A 16,259-nucleotide genomic window follows, 5' to 3' on the forward strand; every position below is an offset into this window, starting at 1 on the left:
TGGCAGCACAGCCGCACATATCAGCAGCCTAATTTCTTCAGGGTAGTTGTGGAGATTCGGAGTCGCATGCCATGCATGCATTGACTCTTTGGGCTGCAATAATGTATGCAGTGGCTTACATTTCTGACCCCATCCTTTCTGTAGGTGGGTTTCTTAACCCACAAAAGACTGATGATAGATCCCTGCTTTATCAGTCTTTATACCATTGCTGTTAATTACGTTCTGAAATGGTCTGCATTCTAAGGGTTTGCATTCTATTGCAACGGAGGAATGAAGAACAGGCACCTCCAATCATGTCAAGGAATAATAAAGACAGGCAAATACTGTTTATGCATTTAATTGTGCATTTAAAGTAAGATGATATACTTGCGTATGCCAGCCAATACTTAATATCGAATTTAGACTTGTATACTATGGCTCAAGTAATATCCACCATAGTTTAAATTAAAAAATCGCATTTGTGAAGTCTCATCTTCACTAAGAAATCAACGACTTATGACAGCCCACGTTTACAAGTATGAATTAGTATTTATTAACATCAAAAACATTTCAACTTTTCTTAGTGAACACATACCTTTATTTCACATGCTGCCACAAATATCAAGGGTATTTACAGTTATACATACAGTATTTACATATGTCCACAGGAGGCACGTACACAAGGCTTGTGTGGTTTCCTATTTGATTAAAGCTCAAAGTCAGCAGCCTCAAATTGAGGAAAATGACAATACTTTAACAAGGACTTTTTTGGAGAGTAATTTACAAATGTAAAAAATTAAATCACGTCTTACAAAATATGTTTGATTTAACATTTCACTGGTTGTCCACAAATGACATTATGTATAACATAAGACACTGTACATAAACTTAATCCATATCAAAAGATATGAAATCAATGTAATTTCTTTATATGGCATCGAGTGATAATGTCACAGCATCCCATTAATTCTCTCTTAAATTGTACAAAGTAGTTGGCAGATACACTCACACACACACACAATCATTCAACTCAAAACTATTTTCTTTCTGCGCTTCCCTTTTCAGAGAGTATATGAAGCAGCACCAACTACAACATGCGTTAAAAAGTTATTAAAAATTTCTCCTTTTTTGTTGGCGGATGGATTTGGCAACTCAAAACCATATATTAATCTTCTTTCATACAGACATAATTTGAAACTCCAGTCAATACTACATACAAATCTTCAATAAGTTAAATACTGCATTAATTAGGAAAACTCAGCAACGCTGAATAAACAAAATAAAAATTGTGACTCAACTAGCAAGGACATTATGAGCACTGGTTTTAGTTAGACACTTGTTTTCTTTTTACATAAAGTAAACTAATTAAAGAGCCCTGGACTCAACGCATAGTACTAGGAAGCCATGCTATAAATAATGAATATTATTTTGTGTTGGAAACAGTTGATGTCGGTTATCGATAGTGTGCAAGTAGTGTTCCTATTGTAGTGGTTTCAGTACAAGGGTGGAGTATAATAGCGCGTTGCTGATACCGGAAAAGACTTGACAGTCAACCTAAAACTAACATGTTCCATTAAAATAGGCCGCAGACCCAACTGCCGCTTCAACGCAACGCAGGGGAATTCAGTTTGGGATTGAACCAGGTGGACTGCTTTCCTTCAATTAGATGTACGCAAAACGTACAAATAGATCCGACCCTTACAAAAAATAAATAAGGTCGAAAAGTACTCGAAATATCAACGCCGGTGTAGGAAACCGTCATCGTCACATGGACTTTGTCAAATAAGAAACAAATAAAATACAAAAAGATCATAAAGTAAGGCGTCATTTGAGAGTTGTTCAAGTTTCATACAACGCTCACCTCTCATGGGTAGTGCATCGTTGTTTGTAGTGCATCTATTAAGGGCATGGCGTTTGGCTAGAATATGGCATGTTACGGTATTTGATGATTCCTCCCGTTCTCAAAACACACCGACCAACTTAACTACACCAACATCCCTAAAACGGGTCCTCCGCGGCCGCCACATTTCAAAGGTTTCTGCTACTTTATCAGAGTCTTAACCAGCACATTGACAACTTTATGTTGGACTTCGACCCAAGATTGGCAAACTTAAATATGACCATGATGATAATGGCAGGGCACAGCTCTGAGAAAGGCCTCGCTGTATCCCTGGCAGCGTTTGGTTATCGATATCAAAGTCAAATCACGAGTCGTTGTCCCGCCGGGCCGTGCTCCTCTTTTGCCCCCGCCGTGTGCAAACCGCTGGTCGCCGGACGGGTCCTCCTGACAGGATGCTCTACGCCATGTTCGCCAGCTCTGTGGAGTCCGATTCCGATTCGGCCTCCTGGTCCCTGGAAGCAAACCGACAACAGATCATCAATAAATGGAGCAAAAGGTAAAACGACACGGGATCACGTGTAGAGACGACTCGGGGACGTCAGCCCAGGTCCATTGCCGTACCGTAGCTCCTGCAGCAGCTTGCGGTTGCCCTGCCTCCTCTCCTCGTCGATGGGGTAGGAGCGGAAGATGAGCAGACCCACCAGGATGAGGGCGATGGGGGCGGCCGACACCAGCAGCCTCAGGGTCAGGTCCACCTCGGCCGGCTGACTGCAGCCTCTGGTGATGTAACCGGCGAAACTGGAGGGGGGAAGGGAACTCTGTCAGTCAGCTTCAAGAACCCAAGAGAGGGAACTGACTGTCACCACAAAGTCTTTGGCACTTCCCCAAAGACTGCGGTTGAACGCTGTAATCGAAAACAACTCGTCACAGGTAACGTGGACGTCCGGGTCTACTTTAATGTCTACTACTGATTTAGGATTAAATAAAAAAAGGATTTAGTGTAATCTGTCATTTTGGTGTTTTAACAATGTGGCCAATTTAAAAGCTTTTTTTGAGAGTGAGGGAGCGAGAGCGAGAGCGCGCGAGAGAGAGAATACGTACTCTAAGCTGAGCGTGGAGACGCCCAGGGAGACTCCGGAGGCGAACTTAGTGAAGAATACGTAGAAGGAGTAGAAGATGGCCTCATGGCCCACAGAGTCCGGGTTGGCTACCTGGAAGTCATCCACCACGTCGGGCAGCATGGACCTGAGTCACAGGATGAGGAAGAGGAGGACCCCGGTTAGGGTGCTGCCATAATCATCTATCTAGGTACGTACGTACGTGTGTGTGTGTGGGTACGTGCATGTGTGGGTACATGTGCGTGTCTTACCAGGGTAGTAGGAAGGCGGCGGCCACACCAACGCCGGCCGCAAAGGCCACGATGTAGGTGACGATAAGGCTGCTCTTGACACACACCACCATTATCATGAAGGGCACCACCGACTACAGAACCAGAAATACACACACGCAGCGGGTCAGTACCATCAGCACTGTGGCTTCAGCGGGTAGGCAGGGCAGAGCACTAACAGCCTGCACTTCATACGTTACAGGAAGTGAATTACAGGAAGTTACATTGCAGGTAATTAAACGAAAATCTGCCATTAGTGTTGTCGTGCTCACTAATATAAAATGTTCCAATAAATAACGAGGACAACTTCTGTCAAACAGCAAAACTTGGCACCAAAAACATCATTCAACATTTAATTAGCTAAAATACAAAACAAATCGTCCATTCCCGATCGCAGGGTGCCCGCCAGCCAGCGGGGCCTTTGGTTCAGAGGAGCGCTCGGCCGCAGGTCTTACCGAGGTGCCAAAGTAAACGGCCGACTTCTTGCCAAACCGCGTCAGGAACCACTGCCAGAAGGGGATGGCCAGGGTGGCGGATAGCTGGTGGTGAGAGGAGAGAGAGCAAAAGGAGAAGCCCCGATGAGCCAACACAAGCACACTCTCAAAGAAAACATCCAGAAAACCCCCAGCGAGACCTTCAATACCGTGGGACTTTGGGAAAGAGAAAAAAACAACAACAACAACAGTCTGGTTCTGTACACCGTAGCCGACTCTCGAAACCAAATAAAATCCCCCCCACATGACGACAACAGCGTGAGACAGAATGACTTGGAGGCTGAGCGGACCTTTTCAAACAGCCTTCCTTTCAGTCCTCTTGATTAAAGAAGAGGAGTGGCGTGAGGTGGAGGAACCGTTTACCTCTCCCACACACACCAAAGACAACAGAGGACGGGTCATGAACAATACAGCCTTCCATACGCACCCACCCCCGTGGAGTCCAGCGTTAGATAACATTGTTGTGCGCTGGAGTTCCCCGTATCGTGTGCTCTTTCGGCTTCTCACGGCCAACCCAGATCACAAGGCCCAAACATATTCTTCGTATTGAAGGGACAAACAATCGGGGCTGAGAACCAAATCTGCGTCTCGTCGAAGGACGCAAGTGCGTCGCGGAAGCACAACTGGACATTATTCGCAGGGTTTGAAGTTTTGTGTAGGTTTAGATATTTTACGGCTTTTCTTTGCTTCAGAAGCACTTATTTTCTCCGCCTGTTGCGCGGTCGCAAACCCCCCCCAGCCCCAGCCAATCAGGGCTCGCATGGCCGGCCCCTTGTGCACATGTGCAAGTCGCTTAGCCCCGCGGGCGGGTCAACCTCCCCTGGCGAGCGACGTGGCACTGTGTGCCAGCCTCCTAATGGGCCCGGTGGAAACAGGACTTCTGTTGTCGTTGTCCTCGGCCATGAGATGAACTACTCCGTCGCACTCGGACAAGGTTTGTCATTCACGAGAGCTCCGTTGTTTCCATGGCCGCCCCCCCCCCGAACAAAGCCGTCAAAGTGCGATCAATGAAAGATTTTTCTTATGAGGGAGAGAAGAAAGACCCTAAATGGTCTGGCCTTTCAAGGGGGAACCAGGTGGAACTCTTCCAAGAAGGACACAAGAATCGCTTGGTTGTTCTGCCGTGATGGGCGGCCGAGGGATTAAACCCCTTCAGTGGACTTGAGCGATCGTAATGGCTTAGCCAACTTCTAAAGTCGTAAAAAAAAAAGAAAAAACTATTTTCAAAAGTAATTGTAAATGTTAAGTCATAAGTGAGATTCAGATCAAAAGGAGGCAGAGTAATCCTTTGCGTAAAGTGAAGGATAAGAGAACGTAATCTGTCCAAACTCGCTCAACCTCCCGAGAGCGGGGGTGAGGGTACATTACCCAATGTACAGTTCTTCTGTTGATGTCATGAACCGATCGTTACCACAGTCACGCTACACAATGGGCCGGCACAACATTATCTAAGTTGTTTGCGGGGATAGTCTGGCATTTAAATGGTGGGTGTTACACACACACAGGCAGAAATATAGATAAGTAGGAAGGTGGCAAGACACTGAGTCTCACTTAGTGGACCGCATTTAGAGCGAGATACGATTTATGACCCACCCGCCACAAAAGATAACGATTTGTCTGTCGGGTTCTGAAGACATGGGCGAATTCCATTGCCAACTGGGCTCTAATTGAGGAGCCAGTGGTGGGAGCCAGAGGCCATCGCTGTGGACACTCACCATGATGACCAGCAGAATGTTCTGGAAGTCGTCCCTGAAGCCCAGCGTGGAGCTGCAGAACAATGCAAAGTTCCCCTCCAGCAGCTGTAAAAAGAACCAGAAAGAACCCTTGTAAATCCCCGGTACAGTCGCCAGCGTCATTGGGTCAGAATAAGGAGACACCCCCCCCCCCCCCAGGCACCAGACACAAGACTCCTAGCAACCAACACAAGAAGAGGCTTTACTCAGAACCACACACAAATTAAGTAGTAGCCAACATACACAGCCCCACTGTTGGTTACCGTTGGTTATTCATCGCTGCCATGTCGGCCAAAGAGTGGGGCGACTTATTCAGTTTCAGTTGTCTTTCTCGAAAAACAAAAAAATAAAATAAAACTCTCAGAGCCATTTTGTATAATAAAGGCCGTATGGGTGTGTATGTGCGTGTGCTGTACTCACCATGAACGCCAGTGAGGTGAAGAGGAAGCCCATGACCAGCTTGGCATAGGGTCCATGTCCCATCACAAGCTTCATGCCCTGGAAGAACGACATGGGCTCCGACCTGGGGCGGCAGGATTCTGGAAACGGACCAGAAAGAAAAGGGGACCTTATTGGAAAATGTTTATCAAACTTGACCACTCAAACCCCATAAAATTGTTTTTCAATCGTAAATTGTATTGAAAGAAAATATTCTCCTTTGGCACTCAATGTTCCAAGACAAACATGTCCCGTCATCAATGACTGACGGAGTTTCCACAAAACATCCATATCAGGCTCTGTCACATGAAAGACCACATTTCATGACATTCAGCTCATTTCCTATTAGCGTTGGTTGTCAAACCACAGGTCATGTGGTGTGAATGTCCTTACTCTGTAAAACAAGGCCTGACTTTCCAGGAATCAACTGTTCAAAGGAGGTCCGTTCCACAGGTACGAGTGGCTAAAGGGGGTTATACTTGGTGACGGACGGGGAGCTCTTTACCTTTCTTCTCGCGGACGCCAAAGAACAAGACGATGGCGCAGAGGATGTAGATGCCACAGATGATGCCAGAAGCGATCATGTAAGCGTTTTTCTACATTTGGAGAGGACGAGGTGATAAAGAAAGGGAAAGAGAAGGAGAAAAATGCATTAGTCGCTAGTCGCAAACACTGGTGCTTCATGAGATATTAATATACAAGTGACGCATGGACAATTGATTAAAAACAGACTTTAAAAAAATAGTAAGGTAAAACATTTGAACACGATATCAAGATGGCCAACTATACACTAGTACACTATATAGTCTTTGGTCCAGACGCAGGTCACAGCTTTGCACCTGCCTGCAGCGTGTTTGTGTGCGCTTGCATGCATGAGTGTGTCTGTGTCCGTCTTTACCGTGTCATCCAGAGAGATGCCGGGAATGCTGGAGTTGGATTCCGGTTGGGACAACAGGACGGAGGAGGCATTGCCCCCAAGCTCGGCTGGGACCCCGTTGAGTACGGGCACACAGGGAGCGTTGGCCATGCCCACGATCTGACCCTGGATGGCTGTACCGATCACCGTCCCCAGCACCTCAATGGTCATGCCTGAGAGAGAGAGGGTGAGGGAATTAGTGATTTTGAGGCTTTCTACTAACTAGACTTCACCAGGACATCAAGAATCAATAGATCAGAGTTTCAGATGCAGGATTATCATCATGCATCATTCATTGATGACTTGTTTCGATGGATATTGCATTGAAAATGCCTTCCATGAGTCTTCAAATCTGTTGAAATGACCCCTCTCTTGTTCCTTCTACAGAACGGTTTTATTGCGAGTTAGATATTCTGGAAATGTATCTGATGAAAGCCACCACTGTGCTCCTTTGATGAATTAAAAACACAGCAATTGAGATTAAAACCTGGATTTTGAGATCCGAAGATGTGTCGACATCAAAATTAAGGGTAGTGTGAACTGGTACGTACGGTAGGCAGTGGCCGAGTCCCGCTCCTTCTGATCCGAGGTGATGAACATGGTGAGGGAGGAGTAGGGCACGTGGAAGCACTGAGGAAGACATGAGGAAGACGAGAGTCAGTGGTGGATCGCTGAGGTTGGAGGCTTCCAAATAAAAATGCACACAAAAACACACACACGCACACGTGTGCATTTCAAATATGTGACATCAAAGACTTAACACGTAATTTTGAATAAGCAAAGCTAGTGGGACAAGGATAACTTTCCATGACACTAGCTGTGTTCAAAATCGTTCCCTATCATGGATGTAGTGCACTAAATAGGGTGCACGCCATTTTGTAGGGTGTTCAAATTCTCAGTGGTCCACTATATAGGGCACTATATAGTGCACTATATCATGAACACTATATAGGGAATAGTGAGTGAGTGGATAGGGAACGATTTCGAACACAGCTACTGTGTGCCCTTTACATCGCAGGAACTGAAAGAAAAACAATTAAAAATATAGGAGGATTGTTCAGTTCTTTATTGTTGCGCTTTGCAGTAACAGGGCTGACCGCTTACAAAAGTACGGTTTACATTTAGAGAAGTTGGCAAGTCAAGTTCGAGGGAAAACACGCCACTATGTGTTTTCCCTCGACGCAAGCCACGCAAGTACAAAATAGCATTTTTTTGACAGAAAGAATTCTGAGAAATGGACCACTTACTGTCTGCAGGGTCTGGAAGAGGCAGTAGAAAACCAGGTACCAGATGACCTTCCCATCCTCAAACGGTGGGACATACCAGATGAGGAAGTAGCAGACCACAGCCAGAGGTGTGGACAGTATGATCCTACGGGGGAGAGACAAGAGAAAGAGAGAGAGAGAAAGAGAAATGTGAGCACTTATGTCACAAATTCCCATGACTGCAGGCTCTGAAAAAGAGGGGCCACCCATTGCATAATGTTATTTACCCCCCTCCATTTCATCAGCTTTTTAAACAGTGGAGGCAGAGACCAGAGCAGACATATCCAATGGATAACATAGAAGGAGACCTATGGTTAGGGCAGGGCAGCACTTTAGTCACACGTTGTTTTAACACACACACACACACACACACACACACACACACACACACACACACACACACACACACACACACACACACACACACACACACACACACACACACACACACACACACACACACACACACACACACACACACACACTTTATGCTCCAGCCCGTCTTTAATTCCAACTCAGGTTCCACCTATCAAAATTAAAAAGGTATTATAATCCATATCTGCACTACTTCCAAAATATTTTGGGTATCCAAGAAACCTCCCTGAAACTTGGGCTGAATGATACGATATGCAATAGGTATCTCATAATGTCCCCATAAAACAAAGTGTTCGACTTACAATGCCATTTAAACTGTTTAAATGATCGGCCGAACACATCTTATACCGAAAATGGTCTTCACTGTTTGTAGATTTCTTTATTTCTAAAGATATTCACAGAAAACATGCGACAATGAGTTGTGCCAGGTTTGAACACCATTGTGTCACAAGGCCAACGTCTGACATCCTGGCTCAGCAGGATCAGTGCTTGTGTGTGTGTGTTAATGCTTGGAACATATGGCTGGAACCTCTGTTGTGTTTGCCATTGTATATACCCTAGACAAACCTTTATCTACACTAAGCACCTCCCTTTGCTAGGAACCGGGCAGATGACCGCATCACGATGCGGTCATCTGCCCGGAACCTGGAAGCCGAACATGTTTACAGATCCTGTCCATTCTTGTGCCGGCCCCCCACCTTCCTGTGGCCTGATCCAGCTGCTCCAATCAGATGCGAGCATGACTTCTATTTAGAGAGGGTGTGAGTGTGAGTGTGTGTGTAAACACGGAAGAGGCAACCTGAGGGGCCTAAGAAACAGGAAGACTGTTCAAAGTGATTCATCCTGCAGGATATGAGGTCACTAAGGCATCACTAGAACACCGCCATGACCAGCGTCAATACCAGGACAACGATGCACTACTTCTTCCATTACATCTTTTCCCAACACTGGTCCATCAGGTTTTAGCTTCTGGAGAACGCCAACCAGAACTGTAACTCAGAAATACACGCAAATATGTACCCAACCCCGATGACTCATGGAGGTGATAGATTCCAAACTGCAAATTCAGTTCATTGCAAGTCGAATATGGAGCAATTGGATTAAAATATTAAAATATGAATGTACAAATAATAACAAAATTAAAATCTGCATTTATGTTCTATTCCAGAATTTCCCTTTCCAACACATGTAGGTGTGATCATGAAGAAGCTATTGAATGCTCTGCCATGACCCTGCATATAGTACGAGGCTCTTCTCTCGCGTTCGATTTCAGTCCCCTGCTAAAATAGCCGTGCTGAATGCGGGCCGGGGTAACCCTTCCCCTAGTAACATTTGAATCTTAAAATATGATTGCAACCCAAATTTAAAATCAATAAACATTTATGAGCCACCATATACAAGGACACCAAACCACATGTGTAAACATGTTCAGTTAAAAGCCACGCCATTTAATTGTTTCCTTTAAATAAAACATTTCCAGAATTTGTATCATGAGATTAGGTGAACGACACACATATTCTCTCTCATGTTCTCTCTCACAGTAGCAGAGTCACGCCACGGTTGAAACCTCTCCCTCCGTCTCTCTCACTCTCTCCCAAACAACGCCCCCTTCCTTCTCTTCCCTTTTCCCGAACGACCGCGAGTAACCTCGCATTCCTCCGCCACCCTTAAAAGAAATGTCTGTTATCGCCATGACAGCAGTCTACCGAGTCGCCATTGGCTGAGGTAGATGGTGTGTTGTGGGCTGGACCAATGCTGAGCCAGCATGCCTCTGAACCCCTCCCCCCACATAAAAAACCAACACACACCCCCCCCCCACCTTCCCACATACACGCACAACACAGAAGCAGGAGACAAATAAAATACAGGGAAGAAATTGTTCGATCTTTCCTTTGCATTGCAACCTTAGCCACCATAATCGGTAGAGATCTAATGTTCTCCCCATAAGTCCTCCTTTCCGCCTGAAACCCTGGTCCTAGTCATTATTTATTTTCCCCCATGTTATATTATTATTGTTGTTGTACCATTGTCGTTGTTTTATGTTTGTTTGTAAGCACTTTGGGTCACCTCAGTTGTTTTAAAATATGCTATACTATAAAAATATAGTTGATTTGACTTGAGAGAGAACATAGCAGGGTGCGGTGGGATCACTACCATTGTCAGATTTTCTATCAGATATCTCAACACTGATCCTCATCTCTGGCAAATAATAAATCACCCTGGTTGTGGCCTGTCCGATAGGGAATTTTTGGCTTGGCTTGTTATCATGCACTTAATATTGCCAATGTTTATTACATTCGCTCCCGTCCTTCATTTAGTTTGTGATTATTGAATATGTTGTCTGTGTGGAGTTGATGCATGCTGCCCTCACATAAGGACCAAGGGATCATATTATTTATGGCCAATAAAGATTAGAGAAAGAGTCCATCAACTGCTTAATCTAAAAATGTATTGGTAGAACAAAAAGGGGTACATGAAATAAGAGCCTGTATCACACGCCACCCTGCTCTGAACTTCACAAGCACCAAAGGCTCCTTTGACATGAGTGGGATAAAGTGGGCTAGTGTAGATTTCAGCGGGCCAATGGCAGAGCTGGATGTTGTGGGGTGATGGTGATGCCACATCATCATCGATGATGACGATACAATGGAGGAGCAGCCGACCAGGCCGGTTCTCTCCGAGAAGCCAGAGGTACACAAAGTATGTGGTCTCACGGTCACGCTGCCTGACATCGTCGGACAAACCAAATTAAAGGGCTATTTCAGTTATGCAACTGCTACCGGCATTACGTGAATGAAATGCAAAAATAACTAACCGCACCAAAAATGTACCTGCCTGTGAATCGGCCGAAGAAGGAACCGTTAGCCACCACAGACCGCGCTGCGGCTCTGAAACTCATCTAAAAAAGGAAGTCTGGACAGGAGCTGGGGAGGGACATATCACGCCAGCAAATGTTTTCTCTAATGGAAGCATATTGGACATCTACATTCAACAAATGTGTCCCAACCGGATGAAGCCAAAAGACATGGCTTCATGTGCTAGCCCACATCTACTTGTCTCACAGAGTTAACAGTTACAATTCAAAACCAGTTTCCCCTCCCCATGTTTGAAATGGCTTTGTTGACGGGGACAAATGATTAAAAGAGTGTGTATCTGTTGTGAAAGGGCATTTATCCCAGTAAAACAAGGGCTTGGTTTATACACACACACACACACACGGCATGGCGTGTTCAATAAGGCAGCAGCGGTTGCGTCAGCGTGACCTCATGTAATCCTTCCCCTTACTCGCTGACGTGGATCCAACAATGTGATCACGACACGAGACTCCACACACACACACACACACACACACACACACACACACACACACACACCTAGGATGATGTGTGGAAAATCACATGGCTGCGAACCTTGATCAGCAATACATAGCAATAAACCTTTCCAACTGGAGAAGAGGAGCCGAGCCTCAGTGCTAGGCATGCAGCGCTCCAGACCTCCAGTCCACGTTGCCTAGCGTGCAGGCGTTTACAATATACAGAGGGGCCATCTCCCCTCTGACAGACTCAACTTCAATTGAATTGCCAGATTTCCATTCAAATCCCCTGATACGTACCAGGGGAGCATGCGTCCAAAGCGGGTCCAGGGGCTACGGGACACCAGGAAGCCCACGGTGGGGTCGGTCACCGCGTCCCAGGCCCGCCCCACGAAGAGTATGATGGAAGCATAGAAGGGGTCCAGCTGTGGACAGGGCGCAGAAAAAAGACCAGACGTGTTAGGCAGATGTAGAAGGGTGGGGCAGCAGCATCACGTTGGTTTTGATGAAAGTTATTTCACAGAAGAGAGATTCAAATGCATGACGTTTGACGCACAGGGACACAAACATTTATTTTCTATCTTGCCAGCGCACTCGCAGCTGATGAGCGTTGCATTCAAATTACAGATTAAATAGATTTGGACATCCTCAAGCTCCTCTCGCCGACGCAAAAGCAAAGCCCAAAAGGATCAATATGCATACCGAATAACCTCATCGGACATGATCCATCATGTCGGGGCGTTAAACTTTAAAACTTCTTTCTCCTGCAGTAGAACAGTAAGAACTGAATAGCTAAAGTTAAATACTTGATGCCTGAATCACTAGGTGCGGTTCACAAACAGTAACAGATGTGGCTAGGACATCTTTCAGCCTGCCCGCCACGTAACAACTGGCTCGGTCTATTCCGAACAAAGGCTTTTCTTAAGATCTGCAAACTCGGAAACCTTCTGACCGAGAACTCCCTCCCTTCGGCCCCCCCAGCATGATCCCATAATCAGCGTTTGCGACTGTTCGACCGAAAGAATAAAGAAACATCCACCCAGGGGGGCGCCTGACTTTCAAGCAAACATGGCCTTGACCATTAGATTAGTGGCGGGCCTCATTAAAGCTACCCCCTCTGTAGCGACGCTGTGGACGGCACCGTCCTGCCCCGAGAGCTACTGGGCCCAGCACCCCGTGGCTCGCCTTTTGAGATTACAGTGGAGACCCGCTGTGCAGCCAATGAGCCAAGAAAATCACAGCCTTGTTCCAGCACTCCCTTGACAATGGCCACTGGAACGCCGTGCTGCTCAGACACATCGGCTAACTCGGGCCCCCCCTTAGAGAAAGGGGCTTTGCAGGGATGTGGGTGTGGTGGACATGCGAAGGGGAGAGGATTTCATAGTTACACTGACATCCCCCACCATACATATCACGTTTCCACTGGGTGGCATCGGGGACACACAGGTCTCTTTTTAGAGCCACCCACTCCTCAGGTTTCAACGCAAGCTTAAGGGGAAGGGGACGGCAAGGGTCAAGCTCAAATGTCTGCAGCGGCAGGGGTCGGGGCAGGTCAGGTAAGAGGGCGGGGTTGAAAGGGTCGAAAGGTCACAGCGTCTCACCTGAGCCACGTCCAGCAGGTAGATTTGCAGGAAGAAGCCGAGAGCACATCCTGTGATCTGGTAGGGCGCTCCGCCAACCGCGTAGCACAGCTTGTTGCAGATGGACAGGGTACCCCGCTCGCGCTACGAAAGCAGAGAGAACAACATTTAATAGACAGCTAACGGACCTGGAAGCAAGCCTTCAAAACTGGCTAGTGTCCTGTGAGCGGGAGGGATACGACGCTGGGTGTACTGTTCTCACTAGGTGAACATCCATCTATCCAGTCAGTTAGCTCAAAGCTTTTGTCATGGTGTATCCTACAAGCTTATATACTCAAATCGCACTGCTTCTATCCAAAATCCAGGCACCTTATCGACAGCACATTGAGCACTCTTGACTCGTTTTTTTACTTGTTTGGATTATCTAGAGAAGTTGGAGCATTGCATAAATGCTTGAGTAATGGACAAGTGTGTTAAGAAATACAGGCAAGTTTTGACTATTTTTACATTTGCAGAACTCACTGCGCAGTTAAGAAAGCCCCCAGAGTTTCCACAACACATTGATGAAACCTTAGTTTCTGATTCTCCAGGAAATGTACTACTTGGTTCCGCTTAGAAGCAAAGAGTATTTGTCACAAGGATAAAATATTTAGGGCTCCATTCCTCTGAGTCATCCTGAAAAGGCTTTAGCCCTTTAACTTGGCTGGCATACATCTTGGTCTGTCAGTGAGAAGCCTAAAGGATTTTGGAACCACTACAGCGATGCCTAATTTCTACTACTGTGTGGGGGCCTACTGATCCCCACTGTGGGGCTAATTCATGACTGAAACGCAAACAAGCCTTTAAAAGACTTGTTGAAGTGAATGTAAATCTCCTGGTATGGTCTAATTGCCAGGAACTACAACACCCTGTGCGATACCAGAAAGTCAAAACCTAGGTTCATCCTTCAGTCTGAAGGCCACTCTACTGAATGTTCTGGGACTGTTTTATTAGAACTCAGGGTCTGCGTTTTTTTTTGTAATATTTGTCTGGCTAAAATCAGTATTAAAAAAATCGAACGTATCCTAATAGGAGCAATACCACAGGATGGTTGACAACCCTATACTTGGTGGTCTTGAGTCTTATTTATTGTAAGACATACTTGCACCACTGGCTCTCTACTTGACATGTTGCATCTCCCAAAACACAGCACACCTGTACCTCCTGCAAGAACAGCTCCTGGCGAGAGAACCTACCCCATGGGTCAATTATGAAATCAAATGATGCAAGGTTGATGATGATGATGATACAACCATGACAATGCTTTGAAATCGAGAAAATAAATGACACTTTCCCTCAGTTGAAAAAGTCACGCCTTTTGTCATCATACGTGTCGACAACATCCATAACAGTAAGTACATTGGCATTATCTTAAAAATGTGTTTATAAATTCGACACTCTTGGATGCAAGGAAAATCATACGGCCTTATTTGATTGCTTTGGCGTTATTAAGTATCATAGCACAACCAGCCTTACCGACTGACTCTGTGATCCAGAGTAAATGGAGTAAATGGATCACAGAGTGTGACTAATCTAAATAGGCTGTTGTATTTTCAAGGCGCAAGCACACCTGGCACATTGTATTTATTTGATCGCAAACATAACATTAATAAATAAACCCCACTACTCCAACACTGATAGAAGTAACCTTTAAATGGAAGGGAAGTTAATGTATACTCCCCCCGCCACAGCAGTGTGACACGTTGCTTTAGTACATCATTGGTCTCACACACTAATGTTATAAACAGACACGACGCCCGCTAAAATATCTCCTCTTCCAGCTATGATTTATCTCTCACAATCAATCCACCTTTTAATTATTAACATATGATTAATGAAAGCCGAAAGAAGATGCTTAGGTAGTTGAATATTTCGAGGCTGGGAATGGGTTATTATTTCAATTCCTGAGCACAATCGTTAGTGTTTCCCTCCCCACAGTGAACAGAGTAGTGTTTATTAATCTCATTTCAATAATTCAAACAAGGACCTACCCGCCCATTATTCACCATTTTTTATTAGGGGCAATTTGGGGACTGTCCCCACCTTATAGGGCAGAAATATTAAATAAATGTATCAAAACTTGTGTTCTTCTTTATAAAACGATTTACACAAGGTGAGTGAATGCATCCTTTTGTAGTAAACGAATGAATGAACGTAACGTACCTTCCGAGCCAGCTCGATGCCATCTGAATTGACCGTTTTGTTCAACAAACTCGCATTGGAATATTGCTCCACTCCTTCCCCTTTTGCCATAGCCGAGTCCGACCTTTTTGACGGCAAAATATGAACCAAAAAAATGTATCTTCTTAAAACGTTTGATTTCTAAAGCAAATCTAAACGAAAGTCTCTTTTTTAGGACAATGCAACGCAATCCACTCGTCCTCATTCAAATGAATGAGGCGACTCGGGAAGGCGTGAGAGATTGTAGTAATCTAAGGACACACCCCTTTTGTTAACGGATCCACCCTTCCTTAGCCACACCCCTAAAACCCCAGTTCAAATAAAGAGATGAGATGAGATTCAACCGAGTACAGGTACAGAGCCAATACAATGCAGTTGACATCCAACCAGAAGTGCGCAAGAAGCTTTAAATTCCAAAGTGCAGGTTGAATGCAGTATTATGTGCAGCTATGTAGATAATAGAGATTAGAATATAACTATGTACAACAGTGTATATTTATATACATTTATATAAAGTTATATAAATACAGGTTTTCCAGATGACATTTCTGCAGTGACAGATAGGAGGTATAGAGGGCTATGTGCAGAGATTATAGACATTCTATGTCCCTGTAGGTCAGAGAATTTATTTTAAAATCATGCTGCTCACCTATAAATCCCTATGGTTTAGGGCCAAAGTATATAACTGATATGCTTCCTTCATAAACTTTCTAGACCAC

The 16,259-nt window shown here is 45.2% G+C and overlaps 1 protein-coding gene across 1 annotated transcript; it reads right to left on the reverse strand.

Moving 5' to 3' along the window:
- Positions 1 to 508: 508 nt before the first annotated feature.
- On the reverse strand, positions 509 to 15,768 carry mfsd2ab (MFSD2 lysolipid transporter A, lysophospholipid b). Its single transcript, XM_030347369.1, has 14 exons — positions 15,523 to 15,768; positions 13,342 to 13,464; positions 12,041 to 12,165; positions 8,035 to 8,158; positions 7,339 to 7,417; positions 6,770 to 6,960; positions 6,377 to 6,467; positions 5,854 to 5,972; positions 5,416 to 5,499; positions 3,662 to 3,745; positions 3,189 to 3,301; positions 2,921 to 3,064; positions 2,441 to 2,617; positions 509 to 2,331 (listed from the first exon to the last, which is right to left on the reverse strand). The coding sequence occupies exons 1-14, from the start codon at positions 15,610 to 15,612 to the stop codon at positions 2,277 to 2,279; spliced, it is 1,599 nt and encodes a 532-aa protein (XP_030203229.1). The 5' UTR covers positions 15,613 to 15,768; the 3' UTR covers positions 509 to 2,276.
- Positions 15,769 to 16,259: the final 491 nt, after the last annotated feature.

This window comes from Gadus morhua, chromosome 22 (genome assembly GCF_902167405.1).
Source record: "Gadus morhua chromosome 22, gadMor3.0, whole genome shotgun sequence".
NCBI lineage: Eukaryota > Metazoa > Chordata > Actinopteri > Gadiformes > Gadidae > Gadus > Gadus morhua.